Source organism: Bombina bombina, chromosome 2, assembly GCF_027579735.1.
Source record: "Bombina bombina isolate aBomBom1 chromosome 2, aBomBom1.pri, whole genome shotgun sequence".
NCBI lineage: Eukaryota > Metazoa > Chordata > Amphibia > Anura > Bombinatoridae > Bombina > Bombina bombina.
In genome coordinates this window covers 461317669-461339329 of record NC_069500.1, presented here as the reverse complement: position 1 = coordinate 461339329, position 21661 = coordinate 461317669, and the positions used below count along the sequence as shown (strand labels likewise).

Genomic DNA, 21661 nt, shown 5'->3' with positions numbered 1-21661 from the left:
GATTGAGGGGGCGGCACTTTTGGGGGCCTGGCTCAACTGCAGCAATTTAATAAAGACAAATCCATGTTTATTTTTTATATTATTTATAAAATTAATATAACTTATTAAGTTATAATACCCTGCACTGACCGGAGCATTTGCTGGAGGGGGGGGGGGGTAATTGAAGAGCTCTTCTGTCGGTGCGCACACACAACATTTGAAAGTGTGTACAGGAGGGGTTTTTTGTGGTGATGGATGGCACAGCCAGGACTGAAGGACCATTGTGCGATAGGTGGGAAAAACAGGGAGGAGAGCCTGCAGAGTGACAGCATAAGACTAATCCAGAGTCTGAGTCAGAGGTGCAGCTGCAACAGGAGCTGGGTAAGTAATTAAGGCAGCTGATATCAAGACTATTGCATTTGCTACCTTATGGTTTAAAAATCTGATCCTGTAATATAAATATGTTGTAATGACCCAGGAGAGAAGCAAATCCTGCCTCAGAAGATGCAGCTGTGTCATCCCTGGGTTATGCAGTGTTACAGGATCTCTGCTATCCCTACAGACATTCCTGGCAACATTAGGAAAATGCATATAAGCCACGGCAAAGTTAGGGAACTTGAGGTAGGTCTATATAGTAATTTATGAGTAATGTGTACTGCTTAACAGCTATTAGAATAATTTACTCTGATCTTTTTCAGGTATTGTTTTTTTCTACTCAAATTAACCATTTTTCTTACCATCGGGGGTTTTCATTATTACTATTTTAATAGTCCAATATGTGCATTATGTTTAATATATATGTCCCTGTGTCCCCTAAAACATCACTACTACACTCAAACCTCTAGTTAACCTAAACGTAACTTTTTGAAGTCTATTTATTTAGCACATTCTCCTAAAACTTGTGTGTGTCCTTAAAATAACATTAAAAAAAGTGATTGAACGTGTTATTTTATTTGTGCATGAGTTTATCTAATTTATGTAATCAACTATAATCTTTTTCTTCTCATAAGGAATTTTGTTCTGTGTATGATACTCAGTGATCTTAAAATGTTGTTTTTTCCTGTATATAATTCAGTATGTGTAAGGTTCTGAATAGCTCAGTAGGTAGCATACTGGACTAAGGACCAGGAAACACAAGTTCAAAGCCAGCGCAGAAACTCTGCTCAGCAATCACACATATAACCTTATGTGGTTATTATTTTGTTAATGGACATAAAACCCAAAATTTTTCTTTCATGATTCAGATAGAGAATACCATTTTAAACAACTTTCTAATTTACTTTTATTACCTAATTTGCTTCATTCTCTTGATATTCTTTCCTGAAAAGCATATCTAGATAGGCTCAGTAGCTACTGATTGGTGGCTGCACATAGATGCTTCATGTGATTGGCTCACCCATGTGCATTGCTATTTCTTTAACAAAAGATATCTAAAGAATGAAGCAAATTAGATAATAGAAGTAAATTGGAATGTTTAAAATTGTATTTTCTATCTGAATCATGAAAGATTTTTTTTGGGTTTAATGTCCCTTTAAGTCATTTATTTATCAAGATTGTTTGGCTGCTATCCGTTAAATTATGTAGTATAAGCACAAATCTGGGGATTTACCTTATTCTGTTGTAGTATTTGTGCAGAATCTCTCATCTGCCCAATTTTTCTGTGTTTCTGATGTTATGGCCCATTTTAAGGAGATGAGAGGGCCAAAACATCAGCCAACTTAGGTTTCAAGTAGTAGAAAGAATACATAGGCCAAGGAAGAGAGAAGACAGGGAGCATCTTTTAAAGAAAAGGGAGATGTTTTTGATTAATACATTTGATGCTTTAGTTCCAAAAGAACTCAATAGAGAGTTTGATTGGACTTTATTTTTGTAAAAGTAATTTTCAGTGCACTTTCCCTTAAAAAAACGTTTATATTCTTATTTATCTGTAAAAAAAAGTCTGTACCAGGTTGTATCCTGAATTGATGTATATATTTAGAAAGACGATTTGTTGGAGTTTTTTTAGCAGATTTTTTTTCTAATAATTGTATAGTTGTACTGTCTTTAAATTTTTCAACATTCTTATTTTCCTGTAAAAATCACTGTGCTTTTATCTGATGATATTTCTTAATTGATACCTACACTCAGATTATGGTAATTTTGGGGTTTTGGAGGAAATTTCCCATGTTGCTATAAGACGATATACAAATTATGACATCTATGTCTGATTTTAACCACTAGATGGAGCAATTTGTAACAGAAAGTGAACTTCGGAGCCACAATTTGTTATAAAAATCTGTGTTTTTTCCCATGATGTGGAAGCAATAAGAAGTTTTATTATTTTTGATAAGAGGTTGGATTCCATTGTCTTTCATTGTGTATACTGGGATTTGCAGTCCCTGATCAATCTGTGCCCCAGGTGGATGGGTGCTGTCTCCATTGATAGCATTTGAATAATGTTTTTTATATGTACTTATGTGTGTATATATATATCTTTCTACATATAGGGGTCAATTTATCAAGCTCCGTGTTTCTGGCGAGCCTGAAGTTATGAAGCAGCGGTCTAAAGACCGCTTCTCCATAACCTGTCCGCCTGCTCTGAGGTGGCGGTCAGAAATCAACCCGATCGGGTTGATTGACACCCCCTGCTAGCGGCCGATTGGCCACAAATCTGCAGGGGGCAGTATTGCACCAGCAGTTTACAAGAACTGCTGGTGCAATGATAAATGCTGACAGCGTATGCTGTCGGTATTTATCAATGTGCAGCGGACATGTCCGCTCGCACTATAATAAATTGATCCCATAATCCTTCATTTAATGTCTATTTATATGTGTGCACAGGAAATAGGGTCCTATATACAATTCTTATTGGGTTGTATATGTCTAATGCATGTATATCAGTTCACATATTGCTTCTTTATATGTAAACCTTTGTGTTTTGGTGTCATTGTAGATATTGTATGTCCTATACTATTATTTAGTGTGTACAATATTTTCCATGCCTATGTAGGTATATACATTTTTCTCTGCATGTTTAAATTCCTAAAATGTAGATGCTGAATTTTTAACATGTATATGTTTTAATAGTAACATACTACGGGCCAGATTATAAGTGGAGCTCAAAATATCGTTTTCCCTAAAGCGATATTTGTTCTCCACTTTGTAATACCAGCTTTGTTCTCCACTTTGCTTCTATAGTGCTTTTCTTACAGTCAGGCCAAATTTCATACTGAATTTGTACATATTTTATAGTATATGCAGGTGTTTTGTGTATACTGATTCTTGTTTTATAAACTTGATATCATTTGCATAAATTTATACATTTTAGTATGAAGTAAAACTGGACTTCTGGATTCATTAATTTGTCTTTCAGGAGATTGGGAGTTTTTTTTTTTTTGTAAGAAGCAGATTCCTCCTAATTGATCAACTAAACTAAACCTCTTTGGGAAGAGTCCCATGATGCAGGAATTATCTAAGTGTAGAATTTGAAGGTTGTAAATTGTAATCCAGTTATGGCTGCTTTTTTAAAAGGAGACTCCTGTTATGGCTGCTTTTATCTTTTGTGTCCAGAGCTGAAGGACATTGTTTTGGTTGTCTCTGTTTTTGTTTCAGCGCTGAACTAGACCGTTATGCCAAGAAATAAGGGTTTTTTTTTTAGTTTTTTTAAGGCTTAAGCATTCTAGACTGTATTATAAGGGTCCTTGGTCTCAAATTGGAAGCAGTTTGTATTAGGACCTGCACATCCCTATTCACTAGGATTACCTTTGTTTGCTCTGGTTGACATTCTTAGACGTTCACTGCTTGTTGTCATCTTTCTGTTTTATTTGGATGCAGCTCATGCTTTTTTGATAAGGTTCTAGGAGTATTGTTGACCATAATCAGTGTTTAGGGGATCTTATTGTCCCTAATCAGGTTATTATTTTTGTGCAGGATTTTTTATTTATGGAATTTTAACTATGCCCAATATCCAGCTTAGGACAGTGGCTCGAGATTTTCTTTTAGCAGCTTTCTCTTTATTTGTCTGTCTGTCTTTGATGTTTTTTTTTTTTTTTTTTTTTTTTTTTTCTCGTAGAGCATAAGGAGTCTGGTGTCCTCTGCAGACTATGTTACCATTTTTTGTTTGGAACTTCGTGTGGTTTTTCACGCTTTTTTATTCCTGGCCTCTCTTAAAAGTTTTATCTTTGTGTTTTTTGCAGGCCTCATTGGCCTCTTCATCTGTGTTCAGACATCTTAAGGTCCATTTTTTCCATCTGGATCTCAAGTCTCTGAACTTAATGACATGGAAATTGATTGCTTGATCCTTAGACATAGGGGTTTCTCTGATTCTGTGATTGAAACCCTTATTCAGGCTTGTAAGCCTGTAACTAAGAACATCTAAAAGGGTCTTCTTTTCATGGTGGTTTAACCATGATTTTTCCTGGTATTCTTTCAGAATTCCTAGGATTCTGCTGTTTTGCATAATGGTCTAGATAATGGCCTATCTGCTAGTTATCTAAATGGGCAGTTTTTCTGCTTTTTCCGTTTTGTACCACAGAAAGATTACTCATTTCATTTCATTATTTTTTTCAGGCTCTGGTTCATATTAATCTGTTTCCTTAGCCTATTTCTCCTCCAGAGAATCCTTTTCTGGTGTTAAGGGTTTTGCAGCCCTTTTCTGGACCTATGCATCCACTGGTCATTTATCTAATTCCTTGGAAAGTGTTATTTCTTTTGGCTATTTCTTCTGATAGAAGAGTTTTTGAGTTACCTGTTCTTTTTTGTGATGTTTCATCAGGATAAGGTTGTTTTTTTTCGGTTTTCATTTTGATTTCTTTCCTATGGTGGCTTCTTCAGACGACTTTAGCTGAGAGATTGTTGTTCCTTCTTTGTGTCGTTATTCTAGGTTTGCTTCTGAGAGATCTTTGCATTACTTGGGTATTGTTTGGACACTTGAATATTTAATTGTTGCTACTAGTATTTTAGACAAACTTTCAGAATGTTCTTCTTTCTGATCCTAGGAAAGGGACATGTGCTGTTTCTTTAGCCTTTTTGTTAAAACTTTTGTTTTTCAAAGCTTATTTGGAGGCAGGTCTGCTCTGCCCCAGCAGATTTCTGCTCATTCTATTAGGTCAGTTGCAACTTCTTGAATTTTTAAGAATTCGGCTTCAGTTGATCTAAATTGCAAGGCAGCTATTTGGTCTTGTTTGTTTTCTTTTTTTATTCACCATTTTGAGGTTTTTGCTTCTTCTGAAGCAGCCTTTGGTAGAAAGTTTTTGCCTGTTTGCTTTTATTAGGTGCATATAGATAGATAGAAAGATAGATAGATAGATGCTAGTTAGATGTATTTATTTCATTAAAAGGAAGAATATATTTATTTGAGGTTGTGGATTTAATTTGTCAGTGAAAAATATGTTTTTTAAATCCCTCCATTTATGTTATTACTCGAGGACTCCACAGCTTGAGTATAGTTCCCATGAAGAATCACATGCATATGAAAATAGAAGCGACAGTAAGATGCTATACGCAGAAAGCAGCGCAACGTCAATTATGTTGGCTGCAGGATTTAATTTTTAAAGTGCCCCCTGCTCACTGCTAACTTTGCCCTACACAGCAAAGTTTCCTTTTCCAGCGAGCTTCAATATTTTCAATAGGAGATCTCGTCAGTCGCAGGGACTGCCCCCTTTTAAGATAATTCCACCAGGGCAGCCCCTGTGAGGGTCAGTGAGAAAAACCACATCTGCTATGCTGACGTCTAGATCATTAGTCCCTATGTGTTTAACTCCTGTGTGGGTTAAAGGAAAAGAAAGGTGAAAATTGAAACGGACATGGGTGCATTTCAATTTTAAATTGAAGAATTTTTGCAATACACTTACATTAACAAATATGCATATAGCATCTTACTGAGTATAGCATCTTACTGTCGCTTCTATTTTCATATGCATGTGATTTTCTATTAGGATTAAAAGTATTACGAGTGTGAAAGTCTTTACAGAATAATGCTGCGATTAGACAGACAATTTCATATACGCCCATGGAACGCTCATGTTCAGCCCATTTTAAGAAATTACATTTCTAAGTGATTTTTGCACATCCAATGTACTTAAATTATGATTTATGGTGTGCATATTTAACACAATTTATTCCTATGTAATATACATACAAATTTTGGGCCAGATTACGATTAACACGATAACAGTTAAGTGCGAGTGAAAAGGGGTTTATAACGACTGTTTACACGTGTCGTGATAAGTGCTTGTACAAATTGAGCACAATTGGAATTTACGCTAGAATGATTACTGCGTCCTTAGAGCTCTGGTTAACTGTTTTGCAAAACAAAAAAGTGTCACAAAACACATCAAAAATACAGTAACACCATCTAATAAAAATTATAAAAATATATATATATATATATATATATATACAGGCAAAGGGCTTTAACAAAGGGCTTTAAATAGACATACATATACATATACTATATATATAATGTGTGTGTGTTTATATGTGTATATATGTATTTTCAGATATATACACATATAAACACATAAATATATATATATATATATATATATATATATATATATATATATATATATATATATATATATATATATATATATATATATATATATATATATATATATATATATATATATATATATAAATGATGCATTGGAACCCTTTGCAGTTAAAGGGACATGAAACCCAAAAATATTCTTTCATGATTCAGATAGAGAATACAATTTTAAATTTACTTCTATTATTTAATTTAATTATTATTTAATTTTAATTTGCTTCCCACTCTTGTTATCATTTGCTGAAAGGTTTATCTAGGCAAGTTCATGAGCAGCAGAGAACCTAGGTTCTAGCTGTTGATTGGTGGCTGCATATATATATTGAATGTGATTGGCTCACCCATGTGTTCAGTTAGAAACTAGTAGTGCATTGCTGCTCCTTCAACAAATGATACCAAAAGAATAAACAGATTAGATAATAGAAGTAAATTAGAAAGTTGTTTAAAATTTTATTCTCTATCTGAATCATGAAAGAAATATTTTGGTTTTCATGTACCTTTAAGTAGATGAAAACATGAAAAAGCATATTTATTCAATATTCATATTTAATAACGTGTTATAGTGTGTATTTACTGTAAATATTTCACTTTACAATGTTCTGCACATAGCAGGATATGTTTTATGTATTTATAAATTGATATCCATATATATATATATATATATCTTTATATATCTATACCTATATATAATGTGTATGTGTGTATATATATATATATGTATATATATATATATATATATATATATATATAATAATTCAATGAGAGCACTCTCACTTCCAAAATATTAAGTTCCAGGGTGCTAGCAGATATGAATATATAAATGATGGAAAGCACTCTCTGGTCTTTTAGTGAAAATGTAATGTATCAAGCGTGACGTTTCGGGGACACACTCCCCTTCCTCAGACAAACAAAAATTGCATTCAACTGAAAATTTAAACAAAATAAGCCCCTCCCCCAGTGAGAAAATTGCGCCAAATTTAAAAAAAACGTTGTCATGGTGATCCTCAATACACAATTGCTGGCTAACTAAAGCCTAGTGCAAAGTACAAAGCAGAAGAGCTCTTCATACATAAAATAAATCATTACAAAGAGCAATTGATGTGAACAGTAAAAGATAAAAATACATCAGTTCTTATAATGTGCTAAAATATAATGGCATCAAAATATTGTCATAACAAACAAGTGAAAAATGTACATCTATCACACATCTGACATCCTGGTTAAAGTGAACTATACAAAAGCTGTGATCCGTGCAATATCAGGTGATTGCTAGTGTTAATGAACAACCTAGATGGACACAGGATACCTTTAAACATCAGGGACTTTATTTGGGTACAACCCTAAAAAATCAAAGTTTACAGAAACATCCCATTACTAACGATTAAACTATGTTACTAGAGGGAATATAACCCTATCTATTTGGTTAATGTTCAGATACCTGTTTGATGTATTTGGTTGTATGGAACATTGAATTGTAGCGAGGAACACGCTCATCACGGCCATGTTGTGACATCAGTACTAGGCGCCATGCCTCATTCAAAGGTTGCCATAACAACCTTATACATCAAGCACTACGCGCCATGTCTTACACAGAAATAGGTTGCCATAGCAACCTAATACGCCAAGCCGCTGGAGGGGAAATTATTGCAATGATCACTTAATCTATACTACCATTTTAATAGTGCTAACTGGAAATCAAATGATCGAGTCTAATAGAGTTAAGTGTGACCCGCTCATCACTGAGCCCCATCTCGGCATCTTCAAAGCTCCACATTTCGATTACACTACTAGTTGCCATAGCAACCGCACATGAAAATCGGGTACTAGCAAGAATTCAGAATAATTAAAATAATTAAATGTCACTAGGTTACGGCTGGCTTACAACCACCACCCCTTGCAGGGAACCGCTACATATATGTACCAAGCCTAGCGGAGTAAACACTACACAACCTGTCTAACATATAACATATTGAAGTAACTGGAATTTCTCAAAAGGCTATACAATGCGTAGACATAATATCTACATTGATGGTTAATCCCTAGAATAACTTCAATACCTCAAGGGGAGGAACAGATCCATTTAGATGATCTAATATATGTACATCTCCTATAACAGACAATGCACAAACGTGTGTTAAACCTAACAAATTGCTTATGTTAAACCTAACAAATTGCCCCTATCCAGTGTACTCTGATATAAATCTGCACACAAAATCAACATGACCACCAAGCGGAGATAGATACTGAAATAATAATAGTAAAAATCAAACAAAAATAACACAAAAAAATTAAAAATTAAAAAATGAAAATTAAAATAAAAATAAAAATAATGAAAATAAAAATAAAAATAAATATAAAAATAAAAATAAAATAATAAAAATAAAAATAATAATAAAAATAAAAATAAGACAAACCCAGAAAATAAAGATAGAACTACATAAAGTAAATAAATATTAAATAAAGTTAAAATAAAATAAATTAAATTAAATGAAAAAGTGTAGATAAACAAAACGTAAGAAATTACCCAAGTGTGATCAATAGATAGAGATACACAACCCAGAAGTAGCAGCAGAAGAGAGGAAACCTCCAGAAATAGGCACCAAAATAATGAGAAGAAGAGGAGGAATCAGACAAGACTCAAACCCAAAAGGTAGGAACAGCATAGTGTATGAAAGAGGTAGAAAAGGAAACCAGGGAGAGAAAAACATGAAACAAAGGTCATCTGATTGAGTGAGTAGGTATAAATGGGTCATGGACTCTGATACTCAAGGGTAATACAGGGATCAATATATGTCCATTAGAGATCCACAACGTCCACCTAATAAGATCATCTTGGTAAACTCATCTGAGTCATAAGTCCCCTGGGTTCACAGAAAACAATGCCAGTCCAAGCTGACATTGAGGCCCCTCGGGCGTAGTGTGTTCAACTTGTACATCCATTTAGATTCTAGTTGAAGTAATGTCCGTTGTCTATCCCCTCCTCTTGGGGGTACAGGTACATGGTCAATGATCTTGAACCTTAAGTCCTGGACACTGTGTCCACTGGTGGCAAAATGGTGTGCTACGGGTTGGTCACTGCCTTGGTTCCTAATTGCAGCTTGATCGCTGATCTATGGTTGGCCATGCAGGTGCGGGCGTCGTCAGCCGTTTTTCCCACGTAAAACAACCTGCACGGGCAATTGATGAGATAGACCACGAAGGGTGTAGTGCAAGTGAGGTAATGGTGGATCTTGTAATTGAGGTTCGTGTCCGGATGGCGAAAGGTGGCTCCAGGGATCATGGAGTGACACATGGTGCACCCTATACATCGAAAGCATCCCTTCTTATTATGAGATAGCCGAGTCTTGTTATCGTAACAGTGTACTGGGTCGGTCACCACCAGTTTATCTCTTAGGTTTCAATTTCTTTTGAACCCTACTCTCGGGCTATCCCAGTCTCCAAATGGTAGTGTGGGGTCACTTTGAATAATATGCCAATGCGCCTTTAGGTTATGTCCAATATGCTTAGTATCCGGACAATATCTTGTTGTAAAGATCATGCGTTTAGTGGCCATTCTCTCCTTCTTTTCTTTGGCATCATCTTGTTCGCCCATGCACTCAAGTAGATATTGCCACTTGTATCCCCTGGCCATGAATTTCACCGCCATGTCCTGGAGCTGTGTTTCCTTGGTCTCCTTATTGGTATTATTTCTGGTTACTCTGGACATTTGGCCTTTGGGGATGGCTCTCAGTAAAGATGTAGGGTGACAGCTACGTGCATGTAGCACAGAGTTCCTGTCCGTTGGTTTCTGATACAATGTGGTTCCAATACCATTGCCATCCCTGAAAATACAAAGGTCTAAGAACTCAACTTTGTCTTTGCTGTAACACATCTTGAATTTGATGGGATGTTCTAGTTCATTCAATTCTAGGAACCATTTCTCCAATGATTCCCTTGGACCCTTCCACACCATGAACAGATCATCTATATACCGTTGGTATATAGCGATTTCTTCTTTTTGGAACACCTTCATAATTTCTTCCTCATAAAATTCCATGTATAAGTTTGCGAATGAAGGGGCAACATTCGAACCCATGGCGGTTCCTTTTATTTGGCAATAGTAAGACTTCTCAAATTTGAAATAATTCAGCCTCAGGCTCAATTCAAGAATCTGTAGTAAAAAATGAGCAGGTGGACCCACATATGGGTATCTATTCAGTGCTCTCACAACTCTGTTGATGCCCTCTTTTTGTGGTATGACTGTGTAAAGACTATTTACATCGGCAGTGGCTAATAGCCACTGATCCTCCAGCCTTATATTTTCCAATTTTTCTAGCAAGTCCATAGAATCTCTGGTGTATGATCTCATATTTTTGACAAGGAGCTGTAGAAAGAAGTCCACAAATTGGGACAATGGTGATGTGATGGACTCACGGGCAGACACAATAGGCCTCCCTGGTGGTTGTGTTTGGTTCTTGTGTACTTTAGGTAGGGTATACAGAATGGGGCATTTTGGATATTCTGTTATTAGAAAGCCAGCTATCTTCTTATCAATCCATCCCTGCGTCACGCCTTCCTTCACCAAAGTATCGATTTCTTTCTGGAATTCCTTTGTCGAATTTCTTTGGAGTTGTGAATAAGTCATGGTGTCACTGGTAGTATGGATGGCAGTATAGATTAAGTGATCATTGCAATAATTTCCCCTCCGGCGGCTTGGCATATAAGGTTGCTATGGCAACCTATTTCTGTGTAAGACATGGCGCGTAGTGCTTGATGTATAAGGTTGTTACGGCAACTAACCTTTGAATGAGGCATGGCGCCTAGTACTGATGTCACAACATGGCCGTGATGAGCGTGTTCCTCGCTACAATTCAATGTTCCATACAACCAAATACATCAAACAGGTATCTGAACATTGACCAAATAGATAGGGTTATATTCCCTCTAGTAACATAGTTTAATCGTTAGTAATGGGATGTTTCTGTAAACTTTGATTTTTTAGGGTTGTACCCAAATAAAGTCCCTGATGTTTAAAGGTATCCTGTGTCCATCTAGGTTGTTCATTAACACTAGCAATCACCTGATATTGCACGGATCACAGCTTTTGTATAGTTCACTTTAAACAGGATGTCAGATGTGTGATAGATGTACATGTTTCACTTGTTTGTTATGACAATATTTTGATGCCATTATATTTTAGCACATTATAAGAACTGATGTATTTTTATCTTTTACTGTTCACATCAATTGCTCTTTGTAATGATTTATTTTATGTATGTAGAGCTCTTCTGCTTTGTACTTTGCACTGTGTATTGAGGATCACCATGACAACGTTTTTTTTAAATTTGGCACAATTTTCTCACTGGGGGAGGGGCTTATTTTGTTTACATTTTCAGTTGAATGCAATTTTTGTTTGTCTGAGGAAGGGGAGTGTGTCCCCGAAACATCACGCTTGATACATTAAATTTTCACTAAAAGACCAGAGAGTGCTTTCCATCATTTTTTTATATATATATATATATATATATATATATATATATATATATATATATATATATATATATATATATATATATATATATATAATCATGAATGTGAAATATTAATATTTTCATGTTGGGTTAGCACACTTAAGAACATGCGATCGGGTTTGCATGTGAGTAGGGTGTTAGTAGGGTGTTAGGCGGTTTTTTCCACTTTTTTTTTTTTTGCTCCATTGACTTCTGTGGGGGTATACCTTAAGGTGTGCGCGATATCCTAAATTTGGCTTTTTGCGTGCATTGGATTAGCAAAAAACATACTTCTAGCGGAGTTAGCGCGAGAGCAGGAGAGTTAAATTACCGCTCTACTTGTAATCTGGTCCTTTATATTTTTGATAAAATACGATTTTTGGTGAATAATTTTGTTACGATTTTTGATGCACCTTAACAATATAATTATTTCCTAAGTATTTTTGTGTAAATGGTTCAATTTTTCATTTTGTAAGATTTTTAAAATATGAAATTTATTGTGCACTTTTGTAATGTATGTATCTCCTACCTATACAAAAATGTAATATATGCCCCTCAGCGATACAACCTGTTTTAAGGGGGAAAAGTGGCTTCCACCACGGAAACAGAAGTACTGGCGAGCATTCTTAAATAATCTCGCCTTCCAAGAGACCTTTAGATCAGTATTTCTGAACCACAGTACTCAAGTACCCCCAACAGGCCTGTTCACAGGTGACGTTATCAGCTGGTCAGTAACACAGTGTTTACTAAACTGCTCTCACCCATCACCTGTGCACAGGTGGCGTTATCAGCTGGTCAGTAACACTGTGTTTACTAAACTGCTCTCACCCATCAGCTGATTATTTCACTTGTGCACTGGTTCAGCTAAACAAAAGTCTGTTGGGGGTACTTGAGGACCACGGTTGAGAAACAATGCTTTAGATTGTTGGGTCCATTGGAACATCACAATTAAGAGTTCTAAAGAATTAGAACATGTATGTTTTTCATTATTATAACCCTTTAAAGAAGAATTTGCAAGCAATGGGGTGCTGTTGATAATGTAAATGTATTGAAACACTGCACTAAGTAGTATTGAGACTCTGAAGGCAAAGAGCATACTGTGAGCATTCGGTGATTTTGTGACTCTGTATCATGCATTATATTTTAAAATATTTGGCTAAGTAATTTATGATCACATAATACAAAGATATTCTTTTCTGAAATAAGTTATACTTTTATTATTATAAGTAGAAAATATATGTATTTTTTCTAGAATGTCCAAGGCAGTAATACATTAAACTAGGGACTCTGCATCTTCTGCTACTGACAATTTGTGTTTTCACTGTAACATAGGCAAAATAACTTGCTTTTTGATTGCACAATATACATCAACTAATAAGTGTCAAATGCAGGCATGCAGATAAGAACTAGAAAGTTTTATGCATTTCCCATGGGTTGTAAAATTCACTGTTATTCTAGACAAATGTAAAATAGAAAATTATTCATTGGGCCATGTAGTATTTAATCTAAGCAAACACTGACACCTAGTGGAAAAAATATATAAATACAATTGAACATTTTTATGCACCTATTTTAATGAAAGTGATGCTTAAGCAGTTAAATAGTACCCAAGAGCCTGTGGGTTGGCTTAAATGAGCCCAACATCTGCAATTTAATGTGAAAAAGATCCCTCATTTAAAGAAAATAAAAACTTTAGTCATAAACTCGATATGAAAAATATTGTACATCCATTTAAAGGGACAGTAAACACCCTGAGTCTTTGGGCCCGATGATCTAAAGCTCTCTGGGACGGCTAGATGATTTAAGAATGCTCGGCAGTACTTCTATTTCCCTTGTGGAATGATCTAAAACCACTTTTTACTCTAAAACCAGGGTGTCTCACTAAGGGCCGTGTATTTTATTGTTGTATGAAAAGTGCACAATAAAATATGTATTTTAAACTTCATACAAAATGAATAATTTAACCATTCACACTAAAATAAGCAGAGAAAAATTGTATCGTTAAGATGCATCGAAAATCGTATTTTACCAAAACCGTAAAAATTTGTATGTAAATTCCTTAGGAATAAATGTATTAAATATGCACAGCATAAATCATAATATTAGGGCATTGGATGTGCAAAAAACACACAGAAATTTGTACTTATAAGTACAAAATACAAAGCGTAATTATTGCTTTTTGTAAAATGGGCTGAACATGTGCGTTTCATAAGCGTATATGATATTGTCTGTCTAATCCCAGCGTAATTATGTAAAGATTTTTGCACAAGAAATCTCAGTTTTTTATTGCCAACTAAAAGGAGCAAGCTTTTCTCAAACCACTCCAAATACTTATAACCCTAATAAACGCATGCATACGAAAATAAAGGTGAATGTAAGATGCTATATGCAGAGAGTAGCGTAATGTGATTTACATTGGCTGCAGGATTTCATTTTGAAAGTGCACCCCTGATCCCTGCTTACTTTGTTCTATGGAGCAAAGTGTCCCTATCCAGCAAGCTCCACTACTTTCAATAGGAGCCGTCTCACCACTCGCATGGATAAATAAATATATATATATATACTGTATATACACTCTGGAGATTAAAAAAACAAATGTGTTCACTAGAATCTGTACTTTCTGACATTTGTATTGATGATTTGAGATGGAGTAAGTATTGGACACAAAGAATTCACTTTCACATTTGAATCAACCCCAAAATATTTAAATAAAAAAACAACAACAACGATAAGCCATTTATCTAATGCTTTTCTAATACATTTTGGACATTTTAACACTGGTATTGCAACCAATAGGTAAATACTTTTTCTGAGGTTTGTGAAAATATTCTATTCTATTTTGACTATCTTTAGAAAATACATTTTGGCATGTTTTGCTTTTTATAATGTTGACGTTTACATAAACATGTTAATAAACCACATCATTCTATAAATAGAATTATAACAGATTTACAGTTCAAATCTCACTAATAACTTACATAATTTGCATACACATTAAAGGGATACTAACCCCAATTGTTTTGTTTCATGATTCAGATAGAGCATGCAATTTTAAGAAACTTTCTCATTTCTGTTATCAATTTTTCTTTGTTCTCTTGCTATGTAATTTTAGTATCTCTTTAAATACTAAAACTACTACCTAAGTGTTTAATTATGAATGTAGTGAATTGTTTGAAGTTTTAAACATGTTAATTATAAAATGTATCTAAATTGACAAATAACACTGAGAGGCGTCTCACAGGGGTCCATATAAGCAATTATCAGCTGACCTGTTCCTCAATAGGACTGTACAAAGGCCAATACTGACTCCTTAATTGTTTGTCATGCTTTATTTCAGCTGCACAGAGTTAATACTATAAACTAGAAAAATACAATGAAGACTATTGAGAAAATACTATTTTGTAAACTGAAATAAAACTGAAATAAAACAATTAACACAAAACAGTAAGGGCCAGATTATGGAAGAGTTTCTAACAATTCAAATGTTTGAGTTTCATTTACTTTTCATTTATTTAGGGTTAGATTACAAGTGGAGAGCTAATTTATCGCATGCCCGTAAACGGGCAAATTCACCTGTTTACGGTGCACGATAAATATCGGCTATTACAAGTGGCTGGTTAATGCTACAGCGAGCTTGTGGTAGCAATTAGCATTCAGAAATTAACCAGAGATCATATCTCTGGTTAATTTTCAAAATGTCCCCCAATTGCCTCCAAAATAAACTGTATTGTGCCTTTAAAAAAAAAAAAAAAAAAGTAGCATCTTAAATTTTCAAAATAATAACTGCAAGAAGTAGTTTTTAGCGGTTAAAGTTAGGGGATGTGAGGTGTTCCACAGGAAAAATTGCAATATTTGCTCTCCACTCAGTTATACAAGTTCAGTGCAATGTGAATGCGACCTCACGTTCATATTGCACGGAAGCATTGTGCTCACAAGGGTGCGCTTACATAGGCTCCAATGGGAGGGGTTGTTAGGATCATTTCAGATATTTCGCTATCAAACCAATCCTGGTCGGTAGTCTTGTTATCCCAGTTGCAAGTGGAGTGATAACAAAAAATATATTAGGATAGTAGCGATAGGACCCAGGAAGAAGATGTCTATTGTATAGGAGAATAATAAGGAGCTGAATACCAGAAAGAGATCGGGAAGGTCAAAGCGGACAAGCCAGGGGTCAAACCAAACAATCACAGGAAGCAGAATCCAGAAGAGTAGTCAGGGATATCCAAGGTCAGAAACAATAGAGCAACAAACAAGGTGAAATCAGCAGGCAGAAGAATAGTCAAAGGAGGTCCAGGTTACAAGCTTAAGTTCGATATCCAAATATATAGCACAAAACACACCAAGAGATAAACTCAATACAAGGGCAATGAAATGGAGAAACTGAATGGCATTTAAAGGAAAAAGTGCGGCAAAGGTGACGCAACGCGGGAAAACCAGCATTAGACGTCACAGGTGATGCGATACGTCCCCATAGATTGCAATACACACAGTCCCCATAGACTGCAATGTAAATGCACTTTTCAGTGCTATTTTTTTTTCCTGTGGAACACCTCACATCCCCTAACTTTAACCGCTAAAAACTACTTCTTGCAGTTATTATTTTGAAAATTTAAGATGCTATTTTTTTTTTATTTTTTTTTTAAAGGCACAATACAGTTTATTTTGGAGGCAATTGGGGGACATTTTGAAAATTAACCAGAGATATGATCTCTGGTTAATTTCTGAATGCTAATTGCTACCACAAGCTCGCTGTAGCATTAACCAGCCACTTGTAATAGCTGATATTTATCGTGCACCGTAAACAGGTGAATTTGCCCGTATACGGGCATGCGATAAATTAGCTCTCCACTTGTAATCTAACCCTAAATAAATGAAAAGTAAATGAAACTCAAACATTTGAATTGTTAGAAACTCTTCCAATAAATTGCTTTATTTTATGTCCAATAAAATATCTATTTTAGATTATAGCTTCAGAAGCAAACTAATATTTCTAATTTAATGTTCAACAATGAACTAAGATTGCAAATTAACTGGTCTCAAAGCATATTGACTCTTTATGATGCACAGCTCTCTGATATGGAAGGGGTTAATCATAACAGCATCACTGTTTACTGAACAGATTGCACACTTTCTATAGAACAGAACATTCTTTTATTGTATACGCTATTGTTGGTCATCGGTACAAATCTACATAAGGTTGCTTTGCCCTCTATTTATGAGATGCGTGTTTGTTGTTTTAATCCAAGGCTGGCATTCCGCTCACAATAAAATACATGTGTTTTAATATGTACTTATACCAGGCTGGTGTTTGCTAAGTAGAGAACAATGAATTCTCAGGGACATAATCACTGGAGAAAAATATCAAGGTTACCACCCCATCTAAATTCAATTAAAATACAGTTTCTTATGTTTACTAAATTGAACCATCCTTGCTGCTTCAAATGGACTTCTGCAGAATATGATAAATCTAAAAGAATGTTTTAAGTAAATTTTATCAGGGGCGTATTATGGCCTAGGCCAACAAGGCCGGTTCCTAGGGCAGCAGATTTGAGAGGGGCAGCACAACTGCCCTATCTTCTCTCTAAAAGTCAGCACACAGTACAGTGAGTGATAAAGTGCAGGCTTTTACAGAGAAGACGAGGCACATGCGCTGATTAAGGTCGCTCTTCACAGGCAGTGCTCTTTTAAACCGTTGCTTCATTTAGAGCCGCCAGCATTTTTGCAGTGGAAGCGTTCTTGGTGAGAAACGTGCCTGGGTAATATGCTTACAAGGTGAGGCTGGAGGAGAAGACCTTGTGCCGATATGCTGCCTCTCCTTGTCAGCTGTGGTGGGTCTGCGAGTGCAGTGTTTATTGCAGGTCTTAGTAACTAACAGACTGGATGCATCTGTGCACTGCTTAGATCAGCTTGTGATGTCTAATCATAAACTCTAATAGCTAGCTTTCTCTGCATTCATGAACCCACGGAGTAAATAGTAAATGGACACTTAAAAAGTTTAATTACTTGAATGATGGTAATTACTGTATGCTGTTGCATGTGATTGTTTCAAATTGTATTCTTATTTCCCTCCCTTCTTTTCATTTCTCACTCCCTTCCTCAACTCACTCCCTCCCTTCTTTCTTTCCCTCCCTTCTTTCCTCCCTCCCTCCCTTCTTTTCCCCCTCCCTTCTTTCCCTCAACTCCCTCCATTGCTCCCTTCTTTCACTCCTTTTTTTCTCTCCCCCTTTTCTTCTCTCCCTCACCACTTTTCTCTTCTCCCTCTCTCTCTCTCTCTCTCCCTCCCTTCTTTCCTTTCCCTCTCTTTTCTCCCCTCCCCTTCTTTTCTCTCCCTTCTCTCAGGGAGAAAATGGTATGAGATGCATGCAATTCAACCCACCTGTATGCAAGTGTTTTGCTAGCCCATTTTCTTTTGAACAAAAAACATTTTACACACTGACCCAAAAATATATTAGGTGGAAAAAAGGCCTAAAACATTGGGGGGGAGGGGGCAGCAAAATTTTGAGTGCCTAGGGCAGCACAAAACCTAAATACATCACTGAATTGTATGCATCATTTCAGAATTATAGGAATAAGATATAAAATTGTATCTTGCAGTTTATATCACAGTAATAATTAATGAGTGATACAGAATTACAGTGTAAATGTTGTGAATAAATGTAGTGATGTTTTGTTACCTACCGATACTAACTACTTCTAACTTTCTATTGTTTGTTTTTAAAGATGTAGATACTATTCAAGTCTGCGCCTTCCTCTCATGTACTCACATCCTTACAGTCAGATTACTGTAGAGACAGAGTTTGACAATCCAATCTATGAAACAGGGGTAAGTGGTTTTATTTATTATTATTTTTACAAGACACAGTTAGGTTTGGTTAAACACAGAAAATACATATTTCTGCATACACAAATCTAAAAATCCAGGTAATGTGTTTAGGCTGTAATTTGGGGCATATTTATTTCCACAAATAACAGTCCTTATGTCATGTCAGAGATAATGTTGGTGTTCTGCTAGAACACTCAGCATTTATAGTAGAAAACAGGAACACTTTCTACTACCACAATGACAGAATACTTTGGCAAATAGTTTCATCTGAATCTTTCCTAATGAATATTCAGGGAAATTAATTTTCCCAAATATTCGTTAGCTGCAGTATTCAGTACATTTTTTTTTAAACTAATGTAAACGTTACTAAGCTAAAGGTGATTCCCCTGTAGCTCTTTCTTGACTCTACCATGCTGGAGAGTTGCTCTAACCCATTCCTATTCTTCACAGAGCCCCAGATGCACTAATAAGAGTCTCTCCGGGCCTAAACTACAGGACCTTTTCCTTTAGTATATGCCCTAAGAGCCGGTGTGCTATGTGCAACCGGGGCTCTGTGAAGAAGAGGACTAGGTAAGCGCGGCTCTCAAGGTGAGTTTTAACCCCTTTTTTAGAAAAAAATGAATACTAATGAATTTCAGCAGTATTTTTTCATTTTCTTTAAATTTCGTTACTGCATTCATTCATTCAACGAGTATCCGATATTTCTTACAAATTTAAATTCATAACAAAATGTATACACATCTCTAGTTCTGGTGAATATCAATTACCGCAGTTATCAAGACCCTCCCTCTTCATGTAACTGTAGTTTTATGTAGATACAGCTATAAAATACAAGTCTGGAGATGTTCACAAGCAGGGGCTGCTTAAAGGACCTCTAAAGTCAAAATTCAACTTTCAAGATTCATATAGAGCACGCAATTTTAAACAACTTTTAATTTCACTTCCATTATCTAAATATGCACAATTACTTTTATATACACACTTTCTGAGGCACCAACTCCTTCTGAGCATGTGCAAGATTCACAGAATAAATGCAAATGCATTTTGTCATTGCCTGGTGGCTGTCACATGATGCAGTGGGAAGGAACATGAAACTAACTTTGAAATGTTTCAGAAAAAAATCTAATAATTGTTTGAAATTCAAACTAAGTGTGTTTCTGTTGTCATTGTATTATGCATGTATTGATTATGCTATTCTACAGTTTTAATAGTCATTTAAACCTTCAGAGCTGGCATGCTGAGTTGCTGTCCATCTACATTGAAATTACTGTTATTCTGTTTGGTCATTACAGGCATAGGTATTAACCATCAAGGTGCAATGATTGTAGTTAAAGTAAATATGTGTCAAAATTGATTTTCTAAAACTGAATTTATTTAATGTATTTATTTTTAAAATAGCATTGTATTAATAAATTAGTTGTTGTCTATAACACGAAAACCAGAATACAAAATGACAATCACTCTCAACTTTCTTTTAAAAAAAATGTCTATTCTTTTCTTTCAGGAGACAAGAGAATATGAAGTTTCCATATAATACCATAGGTCTGAATGGCAAAGCAGGAAGCAGAATTCATTCAAGACGTCAGTTCTGCAAACTGATAGAACTTCCTCAGTGCTTAATCCAGAGACTTTGTGGAGTTGAACTGAATCTTTTAGACTTTTAGTTGTCTTTCCTTTTGACTCTTTCTTGAAGATTTCCATTGCTGTATTTATAACCTTTACATTTCAATAGGTGTGGTTATAGAATTCTAATGTGCAGGGCAAAGTCATAATTTACCTTTCAAGACTGATAGGACAGTTAATACTCCAGTATCTAGTAAAGGGTCAGCTATATTTGATGCACTAAAACTAATAGCCTATTAAGAACATATATTAAGAACATATATTTTGATGTTGTTCTGCTTGAGATCATTTTGAAAGCTTTTCAAATGTAAACCGGGAATTTAGAATACCACAAAACACCAAAGAGCCCATGTATCAAAAATCACAAAACGGTACTTAGCTCTTAAATGACAAAAAAAAATGTGATGTACTTCTGTCTTTGACGGAGCCATCACAGTTGCACCTTCTGAATTATAAATATATTTTTAGGCAAATTTTATATGCTGTAACTTGTAAAATACGCAATGCACAGATGTAAATGAAGAAGACATTTGCCAAGAAAATGGTCCTTCTGTCTTGCATTTGATTTAATGAACAAGTTGAAGCAGTGTGTACCAAGGAAAATGTTTTTATTGCACTATACATTTATTTAAAAAAAAAAATCAATTACATTTTTACAGTTCTAAAATATTAATGAAAGTGGTATATCCATTAAAGATTTTTTTTTCTTTCATGTAAAATATAGACAATATGTCACTATATTATTCTATAGTACATCTGTAGATATCATACAGTTTGGTTAATAAACTACTTAAATTAAAATGTCACTTTAGTTGTATCATGTGAAAAAAATAAATGCATTTAATGACTATGTCACTTGGCTATATATATATATATATATATATATATATATATATATTGTTAGGATAGTTTGACATTTTTCCTAAATACATGTAGTATATGCTGTGTATTAGGCATTTTAATTCATTGAATTATAATTCTAATCATTAAAAGTTATTTTTTATATTTTTTCTTGATACACATGCTTCATAATTTGTTGCTTAATTAGTATTTCCTGTATACTTTAAATTAAATAATATTACAGATATTATTTGCTTTTTTTTATTCAATCGTGAACATTTTCCCACAATAAATGGATATAAACTGTAATTAATAGTTCCTAAACATTGTGTATTAAGCAGCTATTAGCGTAAAGAGCAAGCAGTGCATTGCTTTACA

At 34.9% G+C, this 21661-nt stretch overlaps 1 protein-coding gene across 1 annotated transcript in view; it reads left to right on the top strand.

Moving 5' to 3' along the window:
• SEZ6L (seizure related 6 homolog like) overlaps nt 1–21078 on the top strand; it is a 371674-nt gene extending 350596 nt beyond the window's left edge. Inside the window, exons 14-15 of the mRNA XM_053702089.1 lie at nt 18718–18820; nt 20325–21078. Of these exons, the coding sequence (XP_053558064.1) occupies nt 18718–18820; nt 20325–20354 (133 nt within the window). The 3' untranslated portion in view covers nt 20355–21078. The remainder of the gene's footprint in view (nt 1–18717; nt 18821–20324) is intronic.
• The last annotated feature ends 583 nt before the right edge of the window (nt 21079–21661 follow it).